General features: G+C 37.8%; 1 protein-coding gene across 5 annotated transcripts in view; it reads left to right on the forward strand.

Annotated features, from left to right (window-relative positions):
• The window catches only part of ADGRG6 (adhesion G protein-coupled receptor G6), a 239,270-nt gene that overhangs the window by 153,397 nt on the left and 66,895 nt on the right, over window positions 1-18,978 (forward strand). For all 5 annotated transcript variants that reach the window (XM_089673509.1, XM_089673511.1, XM_089673512.1 and 2 more), the window contains 2 exons: window positions 11,022-11,107; window positions 15,449-15,501. In XM_089673509.1, coding sequence (XP_089529635.1) covers window positions 11,022-11,107; window positions 15,449-15,501 — 139 coding nt within the window. The remainder of the gene's footprint in view (window positions 1-11,021; window positions 11,108-15,448; window positions 15,502-18,978) is intronic.

Raw genomic sequence — 18,978 nt, forward strand, 5'->3', positions numbered from 1 at the left:
CAGTATATCTGCAATTTTTTTTAATGCTTCTAAAAATGAGACTTCAGACTCAGCTAGAGAAGATGAACTTTCTGAGGTAGAGGCAAATGGTTCTGGGAGCCAAGATGAGTGGTATTTGACACCACTTATGAAATTCAATAACACGTCATTCAATAATACACAGCATAGCTATAGTTACACCAACCAGACATGGTGGTTAGCATGGCTTTCTTACCTTAATGACAGGAATACGCCAACTTCAAATGAAAAAAAGATTGTAAAATCTGGCAGTGAGCACAGTAAATTATCAACATATGTGCTTTCTGATTCCAAAAACAGAAATCTATCTAGTGGTGTATATATACTCTCTAATAAGAAAACAGAAAATATATCTTTTTTATTACATGAAAATTCTTCAAGTACCCTGGACTTTTTAAATTCAACAATGGAAAGCACAGATAAAAAAGATGGAGAGGTTACTGACATACAAAGCCCTTCTATGAATGGAATGCATAGGTATGAAACATCCAATATAGAAAAATATGGTTTGGAAGTTATTAACCCCTCATCAGAGTTTGAAAGTAATGAACAGGACACTTGGATTGCTCAACCTGGTTCTGTTTTGCCAAGAAATATATATGCACAATATGCACAAAGCAAATTGTCAACAGACATTGTCTCCTGTAATGTTTTTTCAAGTTGCACCACTGTTTATACAGAGCTTGATGCATTAACTAGACTATCACCCACACAGTCAAAACATTTACTTGGAAGTTTACTGGTTCATAGAGCAAATATTCAACACATAAGTGGCAACAATATGCAGACTCTTCTATATCTTCAACCGAGTATGACTCAGGAGATCTTATCTACAAAAACTCTAGGGGACATGGATCAAGAAGATTTTTACAATGAAGTTTTAATGCCACTTCAAAAACAAAGTGTAACTATGTCTGACCCATTTACAGCAAGCTATGATAAACTGTATTCACAGTGGAAAGTTCATCATGATTTATTGACCTCAAGTTATGATGTACAAGATGGCCAATGGAAGGAAATCACATTAAAGTATAATACACTCAGTGAAAGCTTGAAGTTGTTCATGGAGGGCCCTGGTTTTAGACCAACTGTAGAGCTCCCATTTGTTAGCTCATCTGTTGAAAACGTTGTCAGTCCACTGCCAATCTCCAAAATCAAAGAAGAAGAACAGGATGAGGCTTCAGGCGATGATAACTTTTTGGAAGTAGACAAACTTTATCTCGTATCTGGAATATCACTGGCTGAAACAACAGATAGAAACGAGGAGCATTCATTGTTAAACTTGGAGTTAGGTATTACTCCAACAAAGACTATTTCTTTAAATTTTACTTTTAATTCTTCTCTGCAGCCAATAGGTAGTCACGCTTTAAGTGCACCTTCCTCAGACATAGGAAGTTTTCAAAACACTACAGGGTCAGAAGTGTCTATGTTGTGGATCATAAGTAAAGTAAACCCAATGGAAACATCTAATACATTAGGTGATTTCAAACAAATAACTTCTTCTCAGCCAATAATTTCTAGTCACACATCTTCTGTTAAATATAAACTCTTGCCATGTACAGTACAGGCCTTGGTTGATCTTGAACAAGACTTTCAGCAAGCTGATGCCAACTCAGGATTTACAGAAAACCAAAGTAATTTAGCAAATACAGAAGCATCATTCCTAGGAAAAGATATTAATATTGTCACAGTCGGTGGTTCAATTGCTGATGGAACAGTGAAGCAAACTCATGTCCTTGAGAAAACTAAATTATTAGAAACAGGACACAGCATCTATACTGCAACACCTCCCTTGATGGAAGATCACTCATTACTCACATTGCACACTGATTCAGCATATGCAGGACATGACCCATCTACAAAAAACACTTTATTATCTGCAGATGTGAACACACAAAGGGAGGCCACAAGTGCCAACATATGGCATTATTGGATACAAACAACCTTTGTTGATATACAGATAGGGTCTAGAAGCACAGAGCCAAACATTTCTGAAATGCCTTCAGGAAATACAGTTTTGGAGCTTTTGCCGTCAGATTTTGGAATCTCTATCAGAACACCAGAAACAATTACCACACAGATCTCAAAAGATGCTTCTCTTGGGCAAGAAGGACAAGGCTTTTTCAACAATACTGCTGAAAAGTATATCAGCAATGGAGCATTTGAAGCCGACACATTCTTTCCAACAGCCCAGCATTGCAATTGCACTTCTATGACTCATGTGGCCTGTTTGTGTGGACAGGATTTTAAGAGCAGTATGTACATGTGTCTTCATAGACTAGATACCTGCTTTAACCATAGGCATGCTTGGAATTAATGATCTTGCAAACATAATATATTATAGATGGAAATTTACTCGTAGTATAGTAGATTTTAAAAAATTTTCTTTTAGGTTGTGCAAATATTAATGTGTAAATCTAATCATTTGTGTAGGTTTCTACAGGGGTATTTATCAAAGTGACCAGTTCAGTGGGAAATCAGCCCATGACATTGTTTTTTTTAAGTAGAACTCAGCAATGTATTTATATATGTTTACAGGTTCTGATAAATCCCCCACATAATTACTATACTTCTAACCCTTTAATGATTTATGTTCTCTAAGGGGACTGCAAAGACTGAAAAATATTTTTATTTTGCTCTAATAATCCAATCTACCTACATAATGCATACAATGCCCATATCTTCCGTTTTGAAAAAGGTGCAATCTAATAGATGTACATAAACAGGGAAATATAGTTCTTTTTTTTGTATGGAGAAACCATTCACTATTTTAGCTTCTAGCAGCTGGCCATGCTTCATTTATTACTGCTTTATTTGTTCCATGTTATTATTCCAGTTTTTACATATCACCCAGAGTATATTTTCTGAAACAATGTTATCAAAGGCCAGGATCCAACTTTAGGATTAAGCGTGTTGAATAATTATGTCATTTTTGATATAACTGAAAAGCAAATTGGCCTTACACATTCGTTGGACCATATACTATTGCAGGCCACAGTTAGACAGATTTTTTTTAGCTTTGATTTGTTAAATTTAAAAAAAATGACTAGCAACTTTGTAGTGTGAGGGTATTTATGTGAATACATTTTGAATGGTTTGTTTGGATAGGTCCTCACAATGCACTGTAGTTGGTAAATGCTGGTAATCTGGTAAATTGGATATGAAAAAAAACATGACTGTGTGCCCATTCTTCCCTAACCACTTCTTGTCCAGCCCATGTACATAAACGGCCAGACGGGAGCAGTGCAGAAGTGGGTTGCTGTTTATAAAGGCACCTGCATTCACTGCCTGTGCGCGCTTCCTGAGAGTGCGTGGCACCACGATCCGCTGCCTGCTGTGTCCTCCGGATACAGTGGAACACCGACCGCTGTAAACGACCTCTGTCTGAGGTCCTGATTCATGTGATCACTGATTGGCCAATCAGTGATCACATGAATAGTAGTAAACAAGATGTCACTTCCCGACATCATTGCTTACTACTTGTGAAATCTATGAATGATCACAAAGGTCACATGGTACAAGGCTATTCACAACAGCCTTGTACCATGTGACAAACTGTGACCAAACACAGCTCTCACATTATTTCTCAGTGGCTGCAGGAATGCAGCCAGAGAGAAGGAGAAATTATTGCTTCTACAGCCTTTATGGGTGTAAAAGCAATCAGTGTAAAAAAAAGAAAACAAAATCTTCATCACCCCCCACAAGTAGTACACTGTCACTATGGTGACACTGTACTGCTAGGGTGACAGTATGTAAAAAAAAAAAACATTAATAATATTAAAAAAATATAAAAAATTTAAAAAATGTTTTGAAAAATTATAATTTTTGGTTATAAACTAATTTGGGTTATTTTTTTTTACTAAAAAGATAGCTGAATACATTTTGGCCAAGCTTTATGAAGAAAGATTATTTATTTGCAAAATTTTATAAGAAATACACCTTTTTTTCAAGATTTCTGGAATTTTTCATTTATATAGCAAAGAAATAAAAATCCAAGTGGTGAATAAATGCCACCAAAACAATTCATATGGATACAGTGTTGCATGATCGCGCAATTGTCATTCAAAGTGTGATAGCACTGAAAGCTGAAAATTGGCCTGGACAGGAAAGGGGTGAAAGTGTCCGGTCTTGAAGTGGTAAAGTGATAGTAAAGTCACTTTGTATACTTTGTAATATATATATATTGCAATGCATACTAGCACATTATGATATTAACTTGCAGCAGGAAACTTTTTTTTATTTTTTTTTACGATAATACTACCACTTTAAGTATGAATTATATATAGTTTATAATGTCTTACCATTAAAATATAAGTAAATATGAATTAAAAAAATATATATGGTGTGTGGCTATGTTTAGTCACTTTAGGTAAAATGAATACTTTACAAACTTTTCCATATGGTACTTTGTAGAAACTTTCCAAATTTTTTGAATACTTGGGATCTTATTTGAACTCACATTAAGATTTCTATCTAAACTTAGCAGTTGAATATACAGATTGTAAATTCCTTGGCTATGTTTGGGCTAGCAATAGAGATAAAATTACAGTCAAAAGAGGCTACGCTGTAAAGATCATACATGAGCGTTCACATTTATGTACTAAGCAGGCAGCATGTTATTTATTTTGGGGATACAAAAGTGATCTTTTGTGAAGATACTGGTGAAACTCGAAAAATTAGAATATCGTGCAAAAGTTCATTTATTTCAGTAATGCAACTTAAAAGGTGAAACTAATATATGAGACTCAATACATGCAAAGCAAGATAGTTCAAGCCGTAATTTGTCATAATTGTGATGATTATGGCTTACAGCTCATGAAAACCCCAAATCCACAATCTCAGAAAATTAGAATATTGTGAAAAGGTGCAATATTCTCGGCTCAAAGCGTCCCATTCTAATCAGCTAAATAAGCCATAACACCTGCAAAAGGTTCCCGAGCCTTTAAATGGTCTCTCAGTCTGGTTCAGTAGGAATCACAATCATGGGAAAGACTGCTGACCTGACAGTTGTGCAGAAAACCATCATTGACACCCTCCATAAGGAAGGAAAGCCTCAAAAGGTAATTGCAAAAGAAGTTGGATGTTCCCAAAGTGTTGTATCAAAGCACATTAATAGAAAGTTATGTGGAAGGGAAAAGTGTGGAAGGAAAAGGTGCACAAGCAGCAGGGATGACCGCAGCCTGTAGAGGATTGTCAAGAAAAGGCCATTCAAAAGTGTTGGGGACTTTCACAAGGAGTGGACTGAGGCTGGAGTCAGTGCATCAAGAGCCACCACACACAGACAGATACTGGACATGGGCTTCAAATATCGTATTCCTCTAGTCAAGCCACTCCTGAACAACAAATAAGGTCAGAAGCATCTTACCTGGGCTAAAGAAAAACAGACCTGGTCTGTTGCTCGGTGGTCCAAAGTCCTCTTTTCTGATGAGAGCAACTTTTGCATCTCATTTGGAAACCAAGGACCCAGTGTATGGAGGGAGAATGGAGAGGCACACACTGCAAGATGAAGTCCAGTGTGAAGTTTCCACAGTCTGTGTTGATTTGGGGAGCCATGTCATCTGCTGGTGTTGGTCCACTGTGCTTCATTAAGTCCAGCCGTCTACCAGGAGATTTTGGAGCACTTCATGCTTCCTTCCGCAGACGAGCTTTATGAGGATGCTGACTTCATTTTCCAGCAGGACTTGGCACCTGCCCACATTGCCAAAAGCACCAAATCTGGTTCAATGACCGTGAGATTACTGTGCTTGATTGGCCAGCAAACTCACCTGACCTGAACCCCATAGAGAATCTATGGGGCATTGCCAAGAGAAAGATGAGAGACATGAGACCGAACAATGCAGAAGAGCTGAAGGCTGCTATTGAAGCATCCTGGTCTTCCATAACACCTCAGCAGTGCCACAGGCTGATAGCATCCATGCCACGCCGCATAGAGGCAGTAATTGCTGCAAAAGGGGCCCAAACCAAGTACTGAGTACATATGCATGCTTATACGTTTCAGAGGTCCGATATTGTTCTATGTACAATCCTTGTTTTATTGATTGCATGTAATATTCTTATTTTCTGAGATTGTGGATTAGGGGTTTTCATGAGCTGTAAGCAATAATCATCACAATTATGACAAATCACGGCTTGAACTATCTTGCTTTGTATGTAATGAGTCTATCTCGTATATTAGTTTCACCTTTTAAATCGCATTACTGAAATAAATGAACTTTTGCACAATATTCTAATTTTTCGAGTTTCACCTGTATGTTCCAAATGATCAATCTGCTCCCTTAGTTAAGGAAGACCTCTACTATCGAAACTGTACCCAAAAAAGGCAAGCAGAGGCCAAAGAACTAGATAATACATGCACCATCTGCTAATGTGTACTGCTAAAAATATCTTTTGTTAGGCAGAAACTCCAGTTGCATACATTAAACAAGGAATAGGCACCAATGATACGCTGAGAAAAAGCAATAGCGATTTATTGTATAAGTGATCTGTACTTTCCACTGTAAATACACAAGAATATTGTTTTCTAACCCAACCATTTCTTTATATTACCTATTTCCTGGAGACATTTTGGATACAAACTGAAATTAATTAACCTAAATAAATATAGCTTGGTTCATAACTTGATTTAAGGCTTTTTAGTATACATATCTGAAAATGATAAATTCAAACAAAATTATAGCAGCTTACTTTAAAGAATGATTTTAGACGTGTGTATATAAATACCTTAGATGTATTTATTCTGTAAGCACAGTAGGGATGTGTATACATAGCTCAAAGCTGTGAACACCGTGAAAGAAAGGATTGAAGCATTCAGAGGTACCGTTGAAGTTGTACATGTCTCCACTATACATGTAAATGTGCGTGACTAAATGCCATTTGTGCCTTTGAGGTAATATACTGAGTTAAGAACTTAATTCATCTTAATTATAGTTAGAGTAAGAACTTTACTGTAAAGAAAAAAAAACTTAATCTGGGAAGGTATTGTGCCTGTGTATTTAGTAGGAAAAGCTTTAAAATACAAAAAAAAAGGCAATACATATTTTTCAGTTTAATGTTGTCAAAGGGAAGAATACTACCTCATATCATTGGGAAGAACAGTGCCCCGAGGGCGGCATACAGGCAAGCAAAGGGCCGTGTTCGACCCGCAGTTTGGAGACCACTGCTCTAAGGCAAGAGCACATATTTTGGTTTTGTATTTTGAATCTGTCATGTAGGGCAGAATCTAAAGATGTCTGCAAATATCTGCTGCAGCCCATTAAACTGTCCAAACTCCTGGCTACTGCCGATAACTGGTAGCAACCCTTAGAAACTACTCCCTTGTGTAGTGTCCAGGAGTTGCTGCCAGTTGTCACTGCAACAAATTGTCATTAGCTCATCACAATGATAGGAAAACTTACTAGCTAATAGGAATGGTTATAACAGGAATATGCAAAAAGGCATGAAGGCTAAGGACTATTCAGGAAGTGGCAAAGCATTAGTGGCCACAATGGCCTATGAATTGGACATACAAGGAAGGTTTGAGTGGAGGTAAGTGAAGCCCTCACCCCCCCTTGGGTACCTGCATCTCATACCTGCAGTAGTTTGCCTCTCCTCCCCCCTAGTGATCCAGTAATAGAAAGTAAGAAGGGTGCACCAGCCTAGTGCATTACCAATGGCACTGTTTATTCACCGACCAGTGTTAGGCTCATAGCGTAAAACAGAAGTAAACGTCAACCATAGGTTTAGCATGTCACCTAGTTATATAAATCAGATGTTGATGCAATTCAGGAGTATACTCTCTTCCTCAGCGCTAGACTGGTGCATCCTTTTTGATTTCTGTTATTTAGTGTTTTGGATTCCCCTGTCTAAAAAGGGCTGCGAGTCCTGGGAAGCAACTGGTGACCTGTGGAAAACCCAAGCCAATAGGAGAACCATCTGTGGGAACTATAGATTATGATGACTTTTACCCACCAAGTCCACCATATCTGAGCACAGAAGAGTTTCTTGGTTTTATATTATACATAGAGTTAGGTACAATCATTTTCGAAGGTAAAGTTCTGTTTCTGTTTAGTGTGGTTTATAGCAAGAGCATTTTCTAATAAAATGGATGATGTTACATGTAAAACACGCAGTACATGCCTTTTACGGGCATTTTAATATCCAGCAAGTATTGTTCTCCAAAAAGATCACTGAGAAAAAAAAAACATGGCAAAATTGCACCTTGATTCCAGAAATAAAATAGAAGTTTGAATGGGAGTTGATATTAAAAATATACTTGTGACCAAGCTCAGACATTCTTTGCAGTCTCCTCAGAGCACTACATCAATATGAATGTATGTACTGGTGTACTAATACTCATTATTACATGATTTAATTAATGTAATCTGCTGGCATCTACTGGTAAGTAGTCGACTAACACGTTGATTTTAAAATAAAAAATCTTTTTTTTTAGGTTAAACATTTAATAAAACATAGGAATGTTGTAAGTGTTCTAGTAACATAGGTTTCCAAAAAAGCTCTTTCCATGATGACTCTGATAATACGCATATGTACATCATTAGAAAAAGACTAGGATTCAAAACATTTATTTATTTGGCCTGTCCTTCAAATATAATATATGCATTAAACAAATGTACAGTCTGTCCATTTAGGGTTATTGGAAGAGATATCTAGATCCAAGAAGGGAGTAATTATAGACAAGTACAAGGTGTCCAGAACTGTCTGGCTACACAGTAATCAATGCAAGTAGAAGTAACATTTGACAAATACATTTGGATGAAAGCAACTAGTATTCTGTATCACTAGAAGAATTGCCTTTGAGACAGACATTAGCTAGACAAGGGACCTTTTGCATACCTATCAGGCAAAGGCTGGCTATGCTTGGTAATGGAACTGTGTAGGTAAAAATTTAAAAACACTCTCAGATAATAGTTGGTTAAAATCAACAAATGTTTTGCCAATGGAAGGCAAAACAATAGGTTCCCTTTAATGCCAGCCTTACATCATGTATTTACTTATCTTCCAACCACTCTCCTGCGGCTCCATTCAGCTGCTCGGAGAAAAGGGAGTCAGCCCTGTTTAATCTCCAGATTAGTTCTGTGTTTTTTCCTTCCTGGCCCCATGTACTCAGGTTAAAAGTGAATTTCCTTTCATCTCATCTTGTATAACACTTTGAAGCGGATGTAAAAAGCAGAAGGTTTTTTTTTACCTTACTGCAATCTATGCAGTAAGCTAAAAACCTTCTGCATGCAGCTTTCCCTTCAGCCTGCCCTAAATACATACCTGAGCTCAAGTGATGTGAACAAGAGCCAGGGCTCTGTCGGCTCTCTTGCTCCTCATTGGCTCAGACACAGCAGTGAGGGTCATTGGCTCCTGCTGCTGTCAATCAGATCCTGGTTGGCCACGCTCCGCCCTGTGTGTCTTATTGACACACAGAACAGGGATCAGAAGTGATTACACATGAGTGCCCCCGAAGCTAGTGGCTGGGGTCCCCAAAAGGGATCGGGCTGTTCTGTGCAAAACCACTGCACAGAGCAGGTAAGTATGACATGTTTATTATTTTAATTTTAAAAAATAACCCTTTACAATCACTTTCAGATTCACCAGTTGTGGCATCTGTTAAACATTGCCCTTTCTATCACAATGACACCTTAAATTAAAGTGGTTATAAAGCCTTAAGGTTTTTCACCTTAATGCATTCTTACATAGTTAAATAGTCTGGCTGAAAAAAAGACAAATGTCCATCCAGTTCAACTATAAAAAAAAAAAAGTTATAATCCTACACCCACAGTTTATTCAGTTGATGCTATGCATTAAGGTGAAAAAACGTCTGTGCTTCAGCTCTCCAACCCCCCCCCCCCCCTTATTTTTACTTGAGCCCGATCAGATCCAGTGAAGTGCATGAGAACAGCGGCTCTCACCACTGTCTCCCTCCTTCCTGGGCAGATTGATAGTAGTGGGAGCCATTGGCTCCTGCTGCTGTCAGTCAAATGTTGTGCCAAGGGAGCAGGAAGCGGCACCCACTATGTGTCAATGGACGCAGACAGGGAGGCTCAGGAACAAGCCAGCACGGGTGCCCCCATGGAAATCGGCTTTCCATGGTAGCACCTACTGAAGAGGAGGGGCCAGGAGCACCAGCGGGGGGGACCCCAGAAGAAGAGGATAGGAGCTGCTCTGTGCAATACCATCAGCAGAGCAGGTAAGTATAGTATGTTTGTTATTTTAATTAAACAAAAAAACAAAGCTTTAATGTGTATACATTTCGTATGCAGTCAATATGGGGTAACACCTATTTTATATATTTTGTTCCCATTCTCATATCAGAACTTAAAAAAAAATGCTGTTTACCATTTTACTTGTTCTCCTTTTAAAACTCCAAATTCTATGTCATATTAAGGAGTTGGCTGAGGAGCTATGTTTACAAAAATTAGCCATGTTTGTACTGTGCTGGCAGCTTTTCATTATCAGTTGTAAACTAGATGTGCCCACTGTCTGTCCTAACAAAGGGGTTAAAGATCTCAAGGCTTGGATGTCAATGCACTTTTTAACCCCTAAAAGTTATTCTGAACAATAAAGATGCCTAAAGAGCCCTATGTGTGCTCCAAATAAATATCTAGAAAGGTAAGGAATATTTTTAAAATTATTTTTAGGTATGCTGTGTGAATGGGAACACATAGTAAACATCAAGCGGGGGTCTCCTAAATTTCATAGTAAATATGTAACTACATTTTAGGCTAGTAAAAGTGGTATTTCACATATAAAAACAGATTATGCTTGTACTAATAAAGTAAGAAAGTTTGCTTAGACAGCAAGGTGGTGGGGCCGTGATGTGATTTTTTTCTGTATACCCATATATACTTTCATTTAGTTAAATGTGCTTTCTTTAACATAGATAGAGAATACCTAGAATATAGAATACTATTAGAGTAACCATTTGTTGTATCAAATATGTGTTCATGGTCGTTATTATTATTTAAAGTAAATTTCATTGTGCTTTGGTGGTGATACTGTCATTGTCATTTGTGCAGGTGGCACATTTTACAGGATTGGAATTACCCTAATATCACAAAACATAAGTGATCTAACCACTGTTCAAAATGCAGTGTTCACTTGGGTAAGTATAATCCATAAATATGCTTTACTTTTGAAAAATGACATCATGATTGTTAAGATTCAGTGAATATTTGTTTTTAAAGCTTTCCTTGATATTATGGACATTTATTGAGCAGTTGTGTGATCGTATTTGCTCTCTGTCTGTTTTTAAATTAAGTATTCCTATAATCAGATGTAGATTGTTTTCTTCTTTGATATGGTATAATATAAGGGGTCTATTTATTAATAAAAAAACACATTTTTGAACGAATGTCACAAGCATTCACCCAGCCATAGTGGCCATAATGCATTTTCCCCGAAATACCAGGATTTTAAATCAGGAAAATGCTGCATTATGGCCACTATGTGGAGCTGACAATCATAGGAAATCAACATACTAAAGCAGAGCGCCAGTCAAAATCTAAAAAAAAAAAGTTAACAGCTACAAAAACTGTAGTGGCTGACTTTTAAAAAACAGACACTCACCTGTCCCTCGATCCAGCGGTGTCCTCACCACAGCTGGTTTCACCGGCCATCCTCTCTTCCCAGCACCGGCATCTTCAGTGTGGGCAACTTGTAGCTTCACACCTGGAACCTCAATGCACACGTGTGAGTAGCACTGCACCTTGTGACCAGTCCCAAAGTCTTCTGTCAAATGTCCCAGAAGACTATGGGGAGGGAGGGAGGACAACTACCGCTTCTGATCGCCTAGGCAGTGAGTGGGGAACAAGGCCTTAAAGCGGAACTTTCCCCTTTTGGGTAGAGCTCCGCTTCAAGAAAAATACAGTCAGACTTCTTGATATCTGGGAGAATGCTTGTGACATGTGTCCACCATTTTTTTCATAAATAAGTGTTTATAGATGTTAGATCAGCAAGCTCTAGAGCTAAATAACAAAATTATGTGAGACTATATCTAGATCAGAGACCTGACTTCATTACTTTTAAAAATGAAACTTGAATGATTTTGGGTCAATTTTATATTAATTTCAGATGCAAATAAACTTTTTACATTGATATTATATATGTTTTTACTATATATGCACAATGTTTGAAAATAATAGAAGAAAAAGGATATCCACAGCACTGTGGGATATCTAGAAACACCACAGCTGAATAAAACATCTTTCAGGTTCATTTGTACAAATCTGTCCAGTATGAAATGAGTCGTTGCTCTGATTCATTCAATTCATGTGTGTAAATTCCATCTTGAGCTATTGATCTTGCTAAACAAAAGGCTTTCTACAACAAGAGAGTTAAGGTTAGAGAAGAAATTATGTGAAAGGAGACTAGAGCTTCATTTACCTGCTCAAAAAGAGACTGTACAATATTCATATGTACTATAAAAAACATTTACATTCAACTGCTCATTCCCATTTAGAACAGTTTTTTAATTGTTGGTCTATCAGCTTCAGTAGCCTATCCTCTAGATGACCAGAGAATGAATGAGGAATGAAATATGCTGGGGCGGACTGTTGTTTATCTTGTGACTCAGCTGTCAGACTGAAGTGTTGCTATCCCTGATGCATAGCAAGAAACATCCCTAACAATCACAAGAGCTCAGTATCATGAGGGCTCTTGAGTGTGTGGGGCCATTTTTAGTCATCTGTGTGACCTTTGCAAAATTGAAGACAATAAATAGGAACTCCATAGAAAGTATTATTTTGGTGAAGAGAGATCCTACCATAGAGTTCTGCTACCAGTCTATTATTTCTCATTTAATTTAGCTTGACAACAAATTCCCTTTAAAGCTAGAATGCTATTTTTTTGGATAGTGTGGGGAATTAATATAATATGTTTAATTTTTGTGTGTGCCCTGTCTGGAGTTGGTTTTCTATGTCTGTACTAACAGAAACATGTAGGCTGACATGAGGCGCCTTCTAAGTGCAGTATATAACACAATTTAAAAAGCCACTGCCACATTAGTGAAGAGGTAAAAAAGCCCATCAATTAGGGATAGTCCCCAGGTATGCTGCCTTCATCCACATCCTGCAGAAGTTCGTTGGACTGCTATGAAACCACCGTGGGTTGTTTAGATGGCATACCTGGAGACTATCCCTATTTGATGGGCTTTTTTTTACCTCTTCACTATTGTGAGTTTTTTCAACAGTTGTTTATTAAATTGTGTTATGTACTGCACTTAGAAGGCGCCTCTCTCTCTTCTTTCTTATATATTTATCTCTATAGAGTTTGCATACTCTGGGATGGCTGCCACCTAAGCGGTTATAGAGTTATGGACATTTCTCGACTATATATGGACCTATTGTGTATTTATTGAGCCTCTAGTGCGCTGAAAGTGTTTTTCTACATGACCTTCCACTGAAAATTCTAGTTGCCTTGCTGTCCCTGGCTTTATTACTTTGAGTCACTGGCCCAGAACAAACATGCAGTAGGAGAAGCCAGAGAGTTAAAATCCCAGATTTGCTTATGTATTCCAAATCAGTTTTACAAAAAGTACTGAAGTCTCTAGTAGATGACTATGGAAGCCAAGCAACTAGTATTTTTTCAAGGATAGGTCATCAGTGGCAGCTTACATAATTTTTCAGAACAGATTTTTTTTTTTGCAACATGCTGTTTAATACATCAAAAGGTGTATAGTTTAGTGCTACTGACAGAATACCCTGATCCATTCTGACTGAAGTCCTAAGTGGCAGTAGCGTGGCTATTAAGCTCACAATCCTGCCATGAAGTTCCAGTGTCTGATGTAATCATGACCCACCCAATGTGTTTTTTCCAGTTATTATTATTATTATACAGTATTTATAGAGCGCCAACAGTTCGCTCAGCGCTGTACATTACAATGGGAGACAGAACATGTGACAGTAGAATAACAATACAATGCGATACACGAGGGGTTCGAGGGCACTGCTCCTTGGAGCTTACAATCTAAGAGGGAGGGGATAGTGGTACAGGAGGAAATAGCTGTGGGGGATGGAGTGGTAGGAAGAGTGGAGGAGGTCGGGAATTAGCAGTTGGAATAAATTGATTAATTGGAAATCTCCAACAGTTAGGCTGGCCATACCTGCATAAGATTTTGGCAGATTCGTTGAGTGGCCCTGAATGGACAGGTCTATTTTTCAACTGACTTATGTCAAAGGAGCTGGGTGGAAAATTGTTACTTATACAGCACTTGCATCCATTCAGACGCAGGAATTGTTCAGGGATGAGCCTCCGGCTATCAGAATGCAATAGACCACAACAGGAGATTAATCTATATGTGTTGTTAGTGTGGATCGAGAAAGATTACTTTTTGTCCAGCCTACAGGCTCTACACTTGATAAATGGAAGAAACCAATTAAAAAATATTTGTCTTGTATGCTGTTTATCATTTTTTCAATATGTCTCAGTAAATTGTTCCATATATGGAGTTCATAGGTCAGATGATAGAAAACATGAAAGATAAAAAAACAGCAGAGTAACTGAGAGTTTTTACTTCCCGCAAATAACAACAAGATTAAGGAAATTCTGGTGAAATTTTGCCATTTTGACGAAAAGCATTGTAGTTATTGGTGATGTAAAATGTTAGTTTTTGATGGATTTCTAAAGGTCAAAAGGTTTTAAATGGCTTCTGAAGGTTAGGGAAGCTCGTTTTAACTACCATGGACCCATTCTTGTACCAATGAGCCCCTCAGTAGTTTTATTATTTTGTTTTTTTATTGTTAGAGAAAAAAGGATAGGTATAAAAATAGACAAATAATGATCAAAAATAGAACAAAACAATAATACAAAGAACACTAATAAAATACACTAAACTACCATAAACACATCATAGAATCCACCCTTAAAAATGTAAAAAAATATTGTGCCCAAACAGCTACAGTATATGAGTGAAAATAAGTCTGTGCTTCAGGGTAAAAAATTTTATGCAGCAAAATGCATACTTTTGCATTAAAATCACTGTGCTCATCTTTAATAGTAATCATGTGTTCAAATACCTTTTTTTTTCCCTCCAGTACCCACTAATTTTTAGAATGCTGTAGAGAAACCTTTTTGAAAAGTGCTTTATAGGTTACCTCTTTATTATTTCTGTAGTTCAAAGGGTTGCATCCCTTAAGCAGAGAAAGAGATAAGATGAGATGTCACTGGAAAAATAGGCTGAGATTTTAACTGTAACAGAAACAAATTAGGGTAGGAAACAGTCATAGAATGTTAAAGCAGGAAATTTGGTTCAGCTGTGAAATAATACACTTGACCTAGACAAAGATCAGTTTAAACACTTTCCAAAATATTCATTTTCCTTTTAGTTATTGTTGATAGGAAATTGGTCAATTATTTTAGAAATGTAGCCATTCAGCAGTTTTGCATGTTTTTCTAAATAGTGTTATAATTGTTGTAGTTACTATGTGTGAAATATTTTTTTTTCCAGCTTAACACAACATTTCAGAAGTGGAATTATTCAGTGTATGTTGTAAATATGAGGTAAGAGCACTGTAAAACTCAGTTCATAATGATGTAATTATTCAAGAAATATGTTGTGTAAATACATCCTAGTAATTTGATAGTACATGATTACAACTGGCTGTTAATATGTAGAATAGGATATGAAAACAGGGAGCTCATGGATAGATTTCGACTTTGTTGACATTGGTTGTGGCTGGGGATAGCAACACACTGCCACCTACATATTGTGTTGCTTACTGTCAGTGACATTTTCCCATGTAGGGGTAGACATACCATTTGTGCAGACTGTGTAGCTGCACAAGAGCCCTCTGGTACATCTATGGTAGATGATGGGCAGGTGGGTGTTTCGACCTCTCCTGCTGTAATGTAGACCTGGACACTCTTCACCTCTATCTACCTTTCAGTCGATAAACTGTGAATGAGTGTTTTTATTTGGCCAGTAGTTGAATGGGGGCCCAAAAAGTGGTCTTACAGAGGAATCCCTTAGGTGACTTTGTCCACCACTGTTTCCATGTATAACTAAATGTTTCAGATGGCCATCCTGTTTGTCAGTTTAATCCAAATGGGTCCTCATTGGTGCTGTACCTGAATAATTTGTGCATTTTAGTTAATGGAATAGTGTACTGTGTATTTATTATTTCCACACCTAGCACAGAACAATTTAACACAATATTTTGCCTTATTTTTTTCTCAATGTGGGGTAAACCCACGTTGTTTCTTTTACTTTTCCTACTCCAGTTTTGGTGTACTTTGTTTGGTTGTCATCTACAGTTGTGTTCAAAATAATAGCAGTCAGACATCACTAACCTGATCAATCACAATTTTTGTAGAAATGATATTTCTACATGGCAAATAATTTACTAGCAGGTGTAGTAGAGTATTAGAAATCCAACAGACCCAACAGTCATGGCATGCATGCTGCTGATTCTGTGTAATTGAATCACTAATTGAAAGGGGCGTGTTCAAAATAATAGCAGTGTGGAGTTCTATTAGTGAGGTCATTCATTCTTTGAAAAACAGGTGGCAGTTATTGCCCTTATTTAAGGAAGGAAGGCAGCGAATGTTGTACATGCTGGTTACAGTGCATTTCTCTCTGAAATTCTGAGGAACATGGGTCGTTCCATACATTGTTCAGAAGAACAGCGTACCTTGATTAAAAAGTTGATTGGAGAGGGGAAAACATATAAAGAAGTGCAGAAAATGATAGGCTGCTCAGCTAAAATGACCGCAAATGCTTTAAAATGGCAACCAAAACCTGAAAGATGTGGAAGAAAGCGAAAAACTACCATTCGAATGGATAGAAGAATAGCCAAAATGGCAAGGACTCGGCCAACAATCAGCTCCAGGAAGATCAAAGAAGGTCTAAAGTTACCTGTGAGTACTGTTACAATTAGAAGACACCTATGTGAAGCCAAGCTATCTGCAAGAAGCCCCCGCAAAGTCCCACTGTTGAAAAAAAGACATGTGCTGAAGAGGTTACAATTTGCCAAAGAGCACATTGACTGGCCTAAAGAGAAATGGCGCAACATTTTGTGGACTGATGAAAGCAAGATTGTTCTTTTTGGGTCTAGTGGGCGGAGACAGTTTGTCAGACGACCCCCAAACACTGAATTCAAGCCACAGTACACTGTGAAGACAGTGAAGCATGGTTGTGCAAGCATCATGATATGGGGATGTTTCTCATACTACGGTGTTGGGCCTATTTATCGCATACCAGGGATCATGGATCAGTTTGAATACATCAGAATACTTGAAGAGGTCATGCTGCCTTATGCTGAAGAGGAAATGCCCTTGAAATGGGTGTTCCAACAAGACAACAACCCCAAACACACCAGTAAACGTGCAACATCTTGGTTCCAGACCAACAAGACTGACGTTATGGAGTGGCCAGCCCAATCCCCGGATCTTAATCCAATAGAAAACTGGTGGGGTGACATAAAAAATGCAGTTTCTGAGGCAAAACCAAGAAATAGAGAACTGTGGAATGTAGTCCAATCATCTTGGGCTGGAATACCTGTTCACAGGTGCCAGAAGTTGGTTGACTCCATGCAACACAGATGTACAGCAGTTCTCAGAAACAGTGCTTATACAACTAAATATTAATTAAGTGATTCAAAGGAAAGCAAAATCTTCAAACATTTTTCAGTTTATATAGTGAATGTTTGAGTTTTTTCTTCATGTCTTGATTTGGAATAGAATGTGTAGTGTTCCCAATGCATTTGTGTGTATGGAAATAAAAGCTATTAGAAGGATTTTGAGCTTTATTCACTTTTTTCAATACACTGCTATTATTTTGAACACAACTGTAATCTTGATAACCACATACCAAATTTGGCTATACACCGTGCAAATTTTGGCTCCTGATGAACCAGACAAAATTTGCTTGGTGGGTGACCCTGCCAAGTGGGAAAAATCAGGTGACTTTTGATAAAGGAGTTTACTGGAAAATTTAGGCTGAAAATCAGATGCAGTAACATCTGAGTAACATTTGTCAAACTACAATAGCTGTAGTGGGAGATTAGATCATCTGAGCTGTGAAGCATGAATGGAGGAGTTAGTGTATTAGTGTATGGCCAGTGTAAAGATAGCCATCGTGAGGGTGGGTTTTATAAGATATTTGGCCTAGGGATGAAAGGAGATATAAATCTGGCCCTTTGTCTTTATATGCACACTACTATTAGGACCTTTGTCAATAGGCTTTGGGTTGTAGATGCAGCTTGCTTTTAACTTTGGTGTGAGATGTTTGTGAATTCAATCAGAATTTGACAGCTGCATTTGACCTCATTTTGACTTGCATTTGAGCTGCCTCATCCTTATGAAGTCCCATAGACTTTTACTATGGGCAAAAGAGATGTGCAGGATTAAAAAAACAAACATTCATACTCACCGATGTGGTTGTAGCATCTATCTGATGCTGCAGCTTTCTTCAACAGCTCTAAGACCGAGAACCAAGCGATCACATGACCACTGATCATTCAGTTCTTGGTCTTACTGAGCAGAGTGTGCTGACTGTCAGTTACTGCTCTTTTCTCTGCCCATCCAGTGTTCTGTGGAGTGCCAGACTGTAGAGGGGGCAGGAACAGCTGGATCAGGCTTTCAGTGGCGTGCTGAGATGCTGTGCCAGCTGCCAGGCAGGAATCTGGGGGGAGCCTAACATTATTGTTGGGATCCCTGCAGAGCCTGGACTGGCTCTATGACGTCAGCCAACAGTGAGCTTTGGCCATACTTCTCCTTTAACTTTTACTGCCACCTATATAAAATGCTTTTGGTATATGGTAAACCTGAAGTCAAATAACTATAGCATTATTTTGGTACAGATAGTCTTAGGAATTACAATTCAAGTGCATTATAACATTATAATAAAATAATTGTGGTTTGTTTACTTATAGAATATAGACTATAAACTTGGCAAAGCTGGCAACCTAGCTGACCTAGCTTAGGAAATAAGGTGTATTCACTTACATAGTATAAAATAATGGGAAATAAAAAATCATG

The sequence above is a fragment of the Staurois parvus genome, unplaced genomic scaffold, assembly GCF_062004578.1.
Source record: "Staurois parvus isolate SC_StPar_1 unplaced genomic scaffold, SC_StPar_1.0 ptg000139l, whole genome shotgun sequence".
Lineage (NCBI taxonomy): Eukaryota > Metazoa > Chordata > Amphibia > Anura > Ranidae > Staurois > Staurois parvus.